Here is a 13,926-nt window from a genome sequence, read left to right as displayed (position 1 = left end):
GCCCAAAAAGTTACATATTGGGAACGGGATATACTGACCTAGTCAGTTGTACAACTGAAATTTGTCCATTCATCAACTGTGCCCATTGATCAACTGTCCCCACACACAGAAACAAGCACCATAGCCTGTCGTAACAGGCAAGTCCTAGCTAGTACTCTGCTGTGACGACACAGGCGTTCTGTGCGTACAAAAGTCTTGACTTCGCAATGACTGAACTCTATGGTGCACTTCAGTGTTCTGTTGCAGATGGTGATGTCCCCTGGGCTTACTGCATGCTGGGAAGTCCTCTCGGCTTTCCAATACAAACTGCAGGGGGAGCTGGCCTGACTAAATGTGTTTGTTTTTTTTAAATCTGAGACATATCCGTTGTTCGAGCAGTTAATGTTGTTTGCTTGACTTTGGTTCTTCAATACAAGGGCCCGGCCCTGGGCTTAGCTACCACAGGTTGTCAAAGAGAGAAAAAAAATAAAAAAATAAAAAAAACAGACAGATGTAAATGCAATTGTTACCTCCCGAACTAAGCGCACTTGTTTCATTTAATACAAGAGCAAACATTTCCACAGAAACAAACTCCACCTGCTTTGCAACATCTGATGCCAGCCCTTGTAGTGTTATCAACAACAGGCTTCCTTACACCCAACCTGTTAATCTGGAAGGTAACAAAATAGCACTCTGGCTCGAGTAGGGAGTTGACTGTGATAGGCTGTGGGCCAGATTACTATGGGTCTGGAAACCGATAAGGGGTGTCTTGGTCTGTAGAAAGTAACACTATACCACTGTGCCATGCTGGTTGAGAGTAGTGCTTTGCCCACCAGCACTCTCACAGTTTACACACTCGGCCTACATGAGAGCGCCTGCTGCCATGGCAACGCTGGGCCGCTCTGGGGCTTGTCAGATGAGTCTGCAGCGGGGCATGGTGGGGAGCTGTATGGGCTTGTCCCCGTTTAGGCTATACCAACATTACTGCTGCCTGGCAGCTAGGCTAGCAAACTAGGGCAACACACTGTTAAGGCGAAAGCATGTACAGATCGACATGAATGCACACGTCCAGACAACACGTTATGTAACAGTAGTATGTTTAACATACAGACATAGGACAGGCAGCCATAAACGTTCACAGAAAAACAGACATAGCAGAGTGAACTGGACATAGTTCTCAACTAATGGTATACAGTTGGTGACAGACACATTGAAAGGGTTTTAGGTAAATTGACAGTTCACAGATATTTGTTAAATCAAATTTTATTTGTCACGTGCCGAATTCAAAAAGTGTAGACTTTACAGTGAAATGCTTACTTACACACTAATAGATGAAAAGATAATTGTTATTTTATTTTGTTACTATGAGCTATATACAAGGAGGTACTGAGTCAGTGTACTGGGGTACGAGGTAGTTGCAGTGATTGATCGAGGTAATATGTAGGTTTGGTTAGGTGATTGATTGTAGTACAAACCTCATCAACAAAAAGAAACGTCTTCTCATGTCAACTGTGGCATCTTTCTTTTGGTGTTTTTCAGAGTCAGTAGAAAGGCCTCTTTAGTGTCCTAAGTTTTAATAACTGTGACCTTAATTGCCTACCGTCTGTAAGCGTCTTAACGACCATTCCACAGGTGTATGTTCATAGAACAAGCATGGGAAACAGTGTTTAAACCATTTACAAAGAAGATCTGTGAAGTTATTTGGATTTTTAGGAATTATCTTTGAAAGACAGGGTCCTGAAAAAGGGACGTTTTTTGTTTGTTGCTGAGTGTATGTACATGTAGATAAAGGTAAGCAGAAACTGTTTAACTGTTCAGCAGTTTAATGGCTTTTGGGTAGAAGCTGTTCAGGAGCCTTTTGGTCTTAGAGACTGCTACCGCTTGCCGTGTGGTAGCAGAGAGAACAGACTGACTTGGGTGGCAGGAATCTGACAATATTTAGGGCCTTCCTCTGACACCGCCTGGTATAGAGGTCCTGGATGGCAGGGAGCTCTGCCCCAGTGATGTACTGGGCCATACGCACTGCCCTCGAACACTTTGCCGTCAAATGCCGAGCAGGTGCCATACCAAGCAGTGATGCAACCAGTCAAGATCCTCTCAGTGGTGCAGCTGTAGAACTGAGGATCTGAGGGCACATGCCAAATCTTTTCAGTCTCCAGAGGGGGAAGAGGCGTTGTCATGCCCTCTTCACGACAGTCTTGGTGTGTTTGGACTATAATAGGTCCTTAGTTATGTGGACACTGAGGAACTAACCTTGGCAAGCTTGGACACTGGGACTATGGTGGTCTGCTTAAAACGTGGATATTACAGACAGGGTCAAGGAGAGGATGAAAATGTCAGTGAAGGTCAGCACATGCTCGGAGTATGTGCTGTCTGGCCCCGCGGCCTTGTGAATGTTACCCTGTTTAAAAGGTTTTACTCACATTGTCTAGAACAGCTGGTGCGCTCATGCAAGGTTCAGTGTTCCTTTCCTCGAAGAGAGCTTAGAGAAGGCATTCAGCTTGTCTGAGAAGTTTGTGTCACTGGGCAGCTTGTGGCTGGGTTTCCTTTTGTAATCCGTGATAGTTTACAAGCCCTGACACATCTGACGAGCGTCAGAGCCAGTGTAGTAGGATTTGATCTGCGTCCTGTACTGATGCTTTGCCTGTTTGATAATTCGGAGGGTGTAGCAGGATTTATTTTTTAAGTGTTCAGATTTGTGCCATGCTCCTTGAAAGCGGCAGCTCTAGCCTTTAGCTCAGTAAGGCTGTTGCCTGTACTCCATGGCTTCTGGTTAGGATATGTACGTATTGCCACTGTGGGGACGACATCATCCATGCACTTAATGAAGCCGGTGACTTATGTGGTAAACTCCTCAATGCCATGGGATTAGTCATATATTCCAATCTGTGCTAGCGAAACTGTCCTGTAGCTTTGCATCCGCCTTATTGGACCACTTCTATATTGAGCGCGTCACTGGTACTTCCTGTTTGAGCTTTTGCTTGCAAACAGGAATTAATAGGATGGAGTAAGTCAGATTTGCCAAATGGAGGGTGAGATATGCATGCGTCTCTGCGTGTAGAGGTGTTCTAGAGTTTTCCACATCTGGATGAGCATTTTCTTCTTTGATTGTGGCCTTATACAGCTTGTTGAGTGTGGTGTTAGTGCCAGCATCGGTTTGTGGTGGTAAATAGACATCAAGAGGTTGATAAAGGTGGTATCCCAAAAGTCCCCCTATTCACTTCATAGTGCACTACTTTGGACCATCATAGTCAATGTACAGTAAACAAAGCAGGTGTCCTGCTTACTATACCGCCGAAACAGTGGGGGAAATAAACAAATGACGCCGTTTATATTTAAGACAATCATCTCATGCAGAACGGAAATTATGGTCTTTCTGTGGGAAGAATGCGACAGCAGCCAATTGTCCTGTTCCGACACAGAGAAACACAATGAGACAGGAAGTGGGCTTTCTGGGAACGCCACACACACAGGCAACGCCTTTATTCCTGATTACTCATTCATTCTCTCAGTCAGAGAAGAGATTTTGTAATAAACCAGACTAAAAGGGAGAGACACGGTAAATAAAAAGTGATAGACGAGTCATTGTGTATATAGAGAAGTTAGAATTGTTGTGGCCTCCCTTCAGTTGAGCTCAAACCCACTGACAAATGCTTCAGACAGATGGTTGCTCACTTATAGGAAAATGGAGGCGAATGGTATTTTGCGCCACATGCCTTCGGTCTTGTCCCAAATCTCAGAAATGTTGATTAAAAAGAGACAGATTTACAGTAGAAAGAGCATCTTTCCTCTCAAAAAGGAGAAAAAGGTGGAAGTATTAGAGGTCAAGCCTTCACAAAGAGTGGGCAACCATACCAGACTACTTGGCTACATGCTTTGGGAACCAAAATGTATGTTTTGGCAGTGCTGGTATGATGTGGGACTTGTTACCTAGCTTTTTTGGCTGGGCTTTGTTGAACCCCTTTAAAATTATTTTATTGTGCTAGAATCTTACCCATTTGTTTTGGCTTGTCACAAGGGCTACGTTTAGACAGTCAGCCCAATTCTGATATTTTTTTCCACTTATTGGCCTTTTGACAAATCACATCAGACCTTTTCACACTAGATATTTTTCAGAGCTGATCTGATTGGTCAAGAGACACAATTAGTGAATTGGGCTGCCTGTCTAAATGCAGCCATTGTGTGGGCAATGCAACCATTACTGATTGCTTGGCTAGTGGTATTTGCTTTAGGGACAAAATTTGAGGTTTCAGTTTCAGAGTTTTTATGACCGTCTTATGCAAGTAGAGTACTAGACATACCTGATTGTTTGGCTTGTGCTGGGAAGCGGATTCTGGGAGGGTGAGGGAGTGGCTCCTGGTGACCCCCGCCCCTACCGACAACTGCCGAGGCAGAGAGCGACTTGCGAGATGACCCTTCACCTCAGTTGGTGGACTGCTGCCGCCAGCCCCTCCCTCAGTCTCATCTAGCAGCACGGCGTCCCAGGGGTCCCCGCCGGCTGGCCCTCCCACTACAGTCACGGTGCCGCTCGGTTCCGGTGAGGTGCCCTCATCACCCTCAGCTTTGCACCTGTTGAGCGGGTCCAGGTCCAGCCACTCGAAGCGGCTGACGGCAAGTGGTTCCACGGCAGATGGCGGTGGGTTGGGCGCCAGCGACACGGCACAGGTCGGGGCAGCATCCAGGTCAGTACTGGCTGACCTGCCATTCTTCAAGTATTCCGAGGTGCTGTGGATCTTGTGGAAGAGCTTGGCCATCTCTGGGGTGACGGTGGGCTGATGGAACACCATGGCTCCGGGCTGCTGGATAGGAGTGAAGGCCATGAAGGAGGTCTGCGGGCCAGGCAAGCCCATGTAGGGCGGCATGGCTGGAGAAAAGCCATTCTGGAAGGAGCAGGTCTGGGGCTTGGGGAACGGAGCAGAGGGGAACATGGGAGCCTGATGGTGGGTTGGTGTGGACACGCCAGAGCCGGAGGGACTGGAGAGGATGGAAGGCGTCCACTGGCCGTTGGGGAAGGGAGAGGTAGCTTGGCCCCCCGGGTAGGAGGCGCTGAGGTTGAATCCCAGCAGCGAGGAGGGCCGCGAGGCCTTGCCGCTGTTGGCCCCGAAGCTGTCGTCCAGCAGGAGCTTCTCCAGCTCCTCATTGGTCAGCTTGTCTACGTCGATGTCCTGGAACTTGTCCTTCTCCGCCTGCTTCTTGGCATCGGGGAAGACTATGAGGTCCTTCTCTGGTCGGCTGCTGGTGGAAGGAGTGGGCCTTGGAGCGGCAGTGGTCGCCGGGAGCGTGTGTCTCTTCTCCCTTTGTAGTTTCGCTAAGGCCTCTGCTTCCATGCGAAGGGCCTCCTCCTTACCCACAACCCCCATGGGCTGGGTCACGTCCAGCTTGAACCCATTACCACTGGATATCTGGGCCATGATGTCAATTTGAGGGTGCCATGTAAGTCGAGTTTGTAGTCAGCACGGGTGACAAATGGGTCAGACGGGAGATTTGTTTATTCAAAAACCTGGGAAAGGACGAGAAAAGAGAGCAAGTCACAATACAGACATCACCAGGAACAGTCTACAACCACGACAGGGTCCGACAGAGGCATCTGTTCTGCATTTAGTGAGCCATTTCCATAGCCAATCGTAAAGTCTGCAAGACAACAAAAAAACTAGCCGATCCTAATGCCGTTACATTTTAAATAGCCTAGCTGTAAGGGAACAATGTATTACCAAGATTTAACAGCTATAATCACACGGGACCTTTGACTGTGACTGGTAAAAACAACAGAGCAAGAGGCTTACTGACATCCTGAAGTATCGAAGTTGTTCAACATGTAGAAACAGCAGAGAGAAAATCCTTGACAGCCCCACATACACAATGATGCACAGTCAGGGTCAAGTTGGAGACCATAAAATGCCTGTTAAAGTTTACTGCGCCTGACTAGCACAAGGACTGTCACATGGGTTTCACACTATAGTACAATGTGCTTCAAAATAAACCATCTTTCTTACTGATTTCACTGAGTGTAGCTACAGTAGGGATCAATGTCATAAGTGACTGTTATTTGGCTTGTGTGTGTTATTGGAGTGAAGAGTTGAGAATCAGGCCAACACATCTACTGCATGCCCTTTTCATTGAAATTGATTGTCTGTCTCATACAGCAGCAAGCAATAGCCATGTTATCAGAGGCTTACTTCTTCCTGAAAATTGACAACCATGATACAGGTAGGTAGTTAAATGATGTCGTATAAAAATGTTTCATAGACAGGCTAAATGATAATATCATGATATTACAGTGCCTGTTTTTTGTATTTGTTGTCTTCTGTCACAAATCTCAGCAGTATGGTGCAGAACATTAACAGGCCTATGTGTTGTGATAAAAACATCTCCCTGGCTGCAACGTGTGCATTCATTGAGTTCCTCAAAAACGACACAGCGCTCCTATTCTCCTCACTACCCAGGCCCTCAGTCAGAGTTCTCCCCCCAGGCAACACAGCCCTTTCCTGAGCTCCCCTCCCATAGTGGTGAAGGCTAGCTGTGCATGGGCTCTCCAGCTAGCCTAGCACCATTGTACATGAGGAATTTGGCATGAAAGGCAGCCAGACGGGTCTCTTTCTCTCTGTATCATTTTGTATGCTACGGCCCAAGAGCGTCTTATCAGCTGTACTAATATCAGATCCTGGGCAGAGATTCCAGCGGTGGCAAACCAACGGAGGGAGCAGCACTCAAACATTTGTCTAGCAGCTTTGTGACAGACAGCTCTGCCAGACAGACGTCGACCGCGGTTGATCTGGGTAAAGAAAACAGGAAGGCAGAGTGGTGGTACTGGATGATTTTTATTTTTTTGACTCAACATCATGTAGCCTAGAATATGCAGTTTTACCCTCAGTATTTCTTTTAAAAAGTAGCCTATACTTGGAGGAGATGCAGTGGGCTATGGCATCTTAATGCTATAGGCTAGGTCAGTGGTTTTCAAACATTTGATAGTTTTGTTGTAGCATTAAAATAGCTCACCCCAATCAAGGGCTTGACAGTTCGTTGACAAGTTGAATCAGGTGTGCTAGCTCTGGAATAGTTCAAATATATGGAACGGCTGAGGGCCCCCGAGGAGAGGTTTGAATTGAAAGGGCTACAGTAAGGGATCAGGCCTATATACATTTTTCATCTTGTAGCTTTGCAGAAGGACTGCCAATGCCATTCAAAGTAAGGGTCACTGAGGAAGAATGAGCGAATGCAAGACTATATGCAATATAAATGACAGAATGACCGATAATAGGCCGAGCTGAATTATCGGGTCGATAGTCCCTTTGTGGTCTTTGCCGATAGTAAAGCTGCTGCTATTGTACCTGCCACTCACCGCCTGAGCCACGAGCACTGCACAATGCCGAGGAATGTCTGAGACAATCAGCAGCAAGCAACAAGCCAGCCCATCATCCAGTGACCAAAACCAAACTCCTATTGCAAATATTAGTTTAGTTAATTGACGAATAAAGGCTTGTGTCAACATGCCCACCCAGACATGCATGCAATAGCAAGCTAGCTATGTGAACTGTTAGCAAAGATCACAAGAACTGTGTTAGCTAGCCTGATAAACATGGAGCTAAGATATCAGATAGGAGCTAATAGCCAACGTAGCTAGCTGACATTAGCCGGTTATTATTTTGAACATGCACCATTTTCGACAACGAGCCATCTGACTTGCGGTGCAACGTTAGCTATTCACTGGTGTACTGATCTGACCAACTGCAATCTAATCCAGAAATTGACAGTTGGTAGTCGCATTACATTATTGTTGTGATATGGAACGGTGTTTTAAAAATGTTTAAATAAAAAGGTTAGCAATAGGTTTAGCTTCTTCAGAATCTTCCTGCATGTTTATGCACCAAGAAAGCTGAAGATCGGCGCTCGTGTGTGCGTTCAACCTTCTCAAACTATGGGCAGATTTGAGTCATTCAGACAGAACATGCATCGCCGCTTCATATTCTTCCCTAACCTCACTCATATTAAGCACATTTATGGCTTGGTAGCAAAAGTCATCTCCATTGAGGGAGTTCTCATAGTAGCAGTAAACTGCAGCAAGTGATATGAGTGATGGAGAGAGATATGAAAAGGAGCAGAGTTACAGCCTAGTTCTATCCAATCGTAGCAGAAGGATCAAGATACAGTGCATTCAGAGAGTATTCAGAACCTTTGACTTTTTCCACATTTTGTTAAGTTACAACATTGTTCAAAAATTGATAACATTTTTTTTCCTTCAGAAATCTACACACAAGAGCCCGTAATGACAAAGCGAGAATAGGTTCAGAAATGTATAAAAAATATAACGTATTTCATTTAAGTATTCAGACCCCTTGCTATGAGACTCGAAATTGATCTCAGGTGCATCCTGTTTCCATTGGTCATCCTTGAGATGTTTCTACAATTTATGTCGAGGCACAGATCTGGGGAAGGGCATTAAAACATCTCTGCAGCATTGAATGTCCCAAAGAACACATTGGCCTCCATCATTCTTAAATAGAAGAAGTTTAGAACCAAGATTCTTCTTGGCCGCCCGGCCAAACTGAGCAATCGAGGGAGAAGAGCCTTTGTCAGGGAGGTGACCAAGAACCCGATGGTCACAAGAACCTTCCAGAAGGACAACCATCTTTGCAGCACTCCACCAATCAGGCCATTATGGTAGAGTGGCCAGACAGAAGCCACTCCTTAGTAAAAAGGCACATGACAGCCTGCTTGGAGTTTGTCAAAAAGGTATCCAAAGGACTCAGACCATGAGAAACAAGATTCTCTGGTCTGACGGGCCGCCCCCAGGTGGTGAGGGTAGGTAACAACATCTCCTCCCCGCTGATCCTCAACACTGGGGCCCCACAAGGGTGCGTTCTGAGCCCTCTCCTGTACTCCCTGTTCACCCACGACTGCGTGGCCACGCACGCCTCCAACTCAATCATCAAGTTTGCGGACGACACAACAGTGGTAGGCATGATCACCAACAACGACGAGACGGCCTACAGGGAGGAGGTGAGGGCCCTCGGAGTGTGGTGTCAGGAAAATAACCTCACACTCAACGTCAACAAAACTAAGGAGATGATTGTGGACTTCAGGAAACAGCAGAGGGAACACCCCCCTATCCACATCGATGGAACAGTAGTGGAGAGAGTAGCAAGTTTTAAGTTCCTCGGCATACACATCACAGACAAACTGAATTGGTCCACTCACACAGACAGCATCGTGAAGAAGGCGCAGCAGCGCCTCTTCAACCTCAGGAGGCTGAAGAAATTCGGCTTGTCACCAAAAGCACTCACAAACTTCCACAGATGCACAATCGAGAGCATCCTGGCGGGCTGTATCACCGCCTGGTACAGCAACTGCTCCGCCCTCAACCGTAAGGCTCTCCAGAGGGTAGTGAGGTCTGCACAACGCATCACCGGGGGCAAACTACCTGCCCTCCAGGACACCTACACCACCCGATGTTACAGGAAGGCCATAAAGATCATCAAGGACAACAACCACCCGAGCCACTGCCTGTTCACCCCGCTATCATCCAGAAGGCGAGGTCAGTACAGGTGCATCAAAGCTGGAACCGAGAGACTGAAAAACAGCTTCTATATCAAGGCCATCAGACTGTTAAACAGCCACCATTAACATTGAGTGGCTGCTGCCAACACACTGACACTGACTCAAATCCAGCCACTTTAATAATGGGAATTGAATGGGAAATGTAAATATATCACTAGCTACTTTAAACAATGCTACCTTATATAATGTTACTTACCCTACATTATTCATCTCATATGCATACGTATATACTGTACTCTATATCATCAACTGCATCCTTATGTAATACATGTATCACTAGCCACTTTAACTATGCCACTTTGTTTACATACTCATCTCATATGTATATACTGTACTCGATACCATCTACTGTATCTTGCCTATGCTGCTCTGTACCATCACTCATTCATATATCCTTATGTACATATTCTTTATCCCCTTACACTGTGTATAAGACAGTAGTTTAGGAATTGTTAGTTAGATTACTTGTTGGTTATTACTGCATTGTCGGAACTAGAAGCACAAGCATTTCGCTACACTCGCATTAACATCTGCTAACCATGTGTATGTGACAAATAAATTTGATTTGATTTGATTATTGAACTCTGAATGCCAAGTGTCACATCTGGAGGAAACCTTGCACCATCCCTATGGTGAAGCATGGTGGTGGCACCATCATTCTGTGGGGATGTTTTTCAGCAGCAGGGACAGGGAGACTAGTCAGGATTGAGGGAAAGATGAACGGAGCAAGGTGCAGAGAGATCCTTCATGAAAACCTGCTCCAGAGTGCTCAGGACTTCAGACTGGGGCGAAGGTTCACCTTCCAACAGGACAACGAGCCTAAGCACACAGCCAAGACAACACAGGACTGGCTTCAGGGACAAGTCTCAATGTCCTGAGTGGCCCAGGCAGAGCCCGGACTTGACCACGATCTAACATCTCTGGATAGAACTGAAAATAGCTGTACAGCAACACTCCCCTTCCAACCTGACAGAGCTTAAAAGCATCTGCAGAGAAGAACGTAAGAAACTCACCAAATACATGTGTGTCAAGCTTGTAGCGTCATACCCAAGAAGACTGCCAAAGGTGCTTAAAACAAAGTAATGGTTTTTTATTTTTAATACATTTGCAAAAAATGTAAACCCCATAATGACAAAGCAAAAACAGGTTGTGTGCAGATTGACAAGGGAATAATAAAAATAAAAAGGAATTTTAAAGTAAGGCTGTAACATAACAAAATGTGGAAAAAGGGGTGTGAATACTTTCCAAAAACACTGTTCAACCCGCCCATTTCTTGACAGATAGCTGAACTAGCCAATTCAGTCATTTCGTCCTGGCAGCCAAGTTGTTTAGAGATGTGTCCTAACAAAAACATATATCTATATAGATTGATATCTCCCTCTCTCTCTCTCCAGAGCACGGAATATGGTTTATCTCAGTTCACTGGTCACCATAGCAACACCCATGTGTAGCACGTGCTCCAGCAGGTATATTTCACTGGTCATTCCCAAAGCAAACACTTCCTTTGGCCACCTTTCCTTCCATTTATCTGCTGCCAATGACTGGAACGAATTGCAAATATCACTGTAGCCTTATATCTCCAAGCATCAGCAGTCTGAGCAGCTTACCAATCACTGTACACAGCCCATCTGTAAATAGCACACCCAACTACCTCATCCCCATATTATTACTTACCCTCTTGCACCCCAGTATCTCTACTTGCACATTATCATCTGCACATCTATCACTCCAGTGTTAATGATAAATTGTAATTATTTCACCTCTATGGCCTATTTATTGCCTCACCCTACTATTCCAAATTTGCACACACTGTACATAGATTTTTCTATTGTGTTATTGACTGCACGTTTCTTTATGTGTAACTCTGTTGTTTTTGTCGCACTGCTTTGCTTTATCTTGGCCAGGTCGCAGTTGTAAATGAGAACTTGTTCTCAACTGGCCTACCTGGTTAAATGAAAGGTGAAATAAAAATACGAAATAAGCATCCATGAGCACAAATCATGACATTACGTTGAAAGCATCTGCATTGAATAGATGTTATTTTATATTCTCAAACTAACAGCAGTGCCTACAGTATATGACGTCCTTCCACACAGGGGTGAAATGCTGGAGTGACGTTTCTATGGAAATGTTGTTGATCAGTAGGCTAATGGAAGGCAAACAGATTGTTTATCATCTGTGGTACCATAGACTCCACTGATCAGCCAAAACAAGCTCAATAACTCAATGCATACCTCACACTCCTATTGAATATGCATTCACCTGTATTGTAGGCCAATGCCATCTTAATTTACCCCGTTTATCAAGAGATTTGCCATTCATATAACAATTATTACCATTATGTTGTTTGTTTTTATCAATCTAAGTACAATTTATTGTTCAATATTAAAATTGATGCAGTAATGCATAAATGGCTCTGGAAAATTGTCATCAACATTTTCTAATTCAATGATAAGCCCCCTAAAAAAAATACACATCGGACATTCTCTAATATAAATGGATGGACATGAATCGCAAAAAAGAAGAAGTTTATAAACAGAATGTACCCAAATGTCTCTTACATTTAGCCTCCACATTAGGCTACTATGTGGGGCTGCAGGAAGGCAGACTAAACCTACAGCCACAGAACAAAAGTTTCTGACTGGAGATGGGCATCATGTTTTAGAAGCACTTAAAAGGGAAAGGGTGAAATTAAAATTAAAAAGCAGTTGGAGAATAGGCTCAAAGTAGAAAATATCTGTGGCGCTGTAAACGATGTTGAGCTAAATTCCCTAATGACGTATTAAAGTAAAAAAAAGTGTTAAAAAGACAAACGCTACTCGAAGCTACCTACTACTAGGGAAATGTCTGACTAGAATCATTTATGAAGGATGGAGGGGTCACGACACCAAATTACATTCTGAGTTTGGAACTTCCAGAGATCATTTGTTCACTCGATTGAGTAGAATAGCCTCTTTTGAATTTCAAATTGTCTAATAAAAATGTAAGCTAACAATCTACTGGGCAGCAGATCAAAGTACAAAACAACATATTTAAGAAAGGAATGAGTAACCAGGTCAGTTTGTACAGTGATGGCTGGGCTAAATCTAAAATGCTGAGCTTCCTGCTGCTTTGGGTCCAACAGAGAGCTGGTGCAACAAGAAAGAAACACATTCTGACATGACTTTAGAGTCCACGCTTAAAAGTAGAGTCTCAATACCCTATACACAACTACAATGTCACCTCTCAAATCTCATCTATGTCAATAATATGTAAAAGAATGCAACAAAGTGGCAATAGCCTAACTCAAAATGTCAGTTCATAACCTCAGTACATGTGCACTTCAATATTCATGGTTCCCACATGCAAACTCTGCCACAAACAACGTTTCCATCCACAGTTACTCAAATAAAGTCATACTGTATAAATAAATATCACAACTGTGAGGGAAACGGGTAGTTTTGCTACAATTTTATAAATGCAGACAATTTATTAGTTCGACGCGGTGGGAACTTTGTGTCTTACGGTTTATTACGCAAGAAATGGTGGTGGAAATGCCTTTATGCGCAAATATTACTATAGTAACCACCATATGACTTGAGCAAGCAGTTTACTAGGCTACAGATTAAATCAGTTATGAAGACCGTCACTGGGTGGTGAAAGTGCACAGTGATCTTGATGTTCTTTTAGTGGCCCCAGCCGACTTGTAAGTCGCTTTGGACAAAAGCGTCTGCTAAATGGGATATATTTATTTATATTTTTTCCAATAAATATCAAGGGTCTTATTCTGGTGACATGATCGATGCTTGACTGCCGTTAGACAAATAAAAATATGAATTGCTCTTTTCCATAATCTCCTCATGTGGACTAGCCTACCCACACAGTATATGCAAGCTATTGGCTAGAGAGCACGTGTCAGAGTAGGCATATTTGCTATTCAACACAACAGTTTGACAAAACTATCGGTAGAGTTGAAGATGTGATGGAAACACATTGAACTTTAGATTTGTATTCGGTACATGAAAACTTAAGTGAAAAAGTACAGTGGGTGTACTATGTAATCATGCACTGATTTTTATCCACAACAAGTCTGTTGCGTGGAAACACCACTGGTGGGAAAATGTGCATATTTTCTTTATGCAGATATTTTAAATAGTTGCATGAAAATCTGTCACCAATTGGATGGAAAACTAGCTAGACACAGATCCTGCCTTTCCTTCTGGGAAACATTTCTGATGACTGGGCAAATAGTTATTGGACAATCAAAGGAGCACCTGCTTCTCCAGTCTTTCTGTAGTATCTTTACCAACTGTTCTGCTGTAACTAGGCCAAGTTTAACAAAACCATAATGATCGTCTAACACCAAGATACTTGCTATGCAGTTGAACAACGACTTTATTTTTAAAATCCTCT

At 44.2% G+C, this 13,926-nt stretch overlaps 1 protein-coding gene across 1 annotated transcript in view; it reads right to left on the bottom strand.

Annotated features, from left to right (window-relative positions):
* Nucleotides 1–13,926, bottom strand: part of LOC135556657 (phosphatidylinositol 4-phosphate 3-kinase C2 domain-containing subunit alpha-like) — a 72,323-nt gene that overhangs the window by 56,748 nt on the left and 1,649 nt on the right. The window contains exon 2 of the mRNA XM_064990031.1: nt 4,281–5,479. Within this exon, the coding sequence (XP_064846103.1) occupies nt 4,281–5,390 (1,110 nt within the window). The 5' untranslated portion in view covers nt 5,391–5,479. The remainder of the gene's footprint in view (nt 1–4,280; nt 5,480–13,926) is intronic.

Source organism: Oncorhynchus masou, chromosome 15 (genome assembly GCF_036934945.1).
Source record: "Oncorhynchus masou masou isolate Uvic2021 chromosome 15, UVic_Omas_1.1, whole genome shotgun sequence".
Taxonomy (NCBI): domain Eukaryota; kingdom Metazoa; phylum Chordata; class Actinopteri; order Salmoniformes; family Salmonidae; genus Oncorhynchus; species Oncorhynchus masou.
This window is presented reverse-complemented; position numbering and strand designations above follow the sequence as displayed.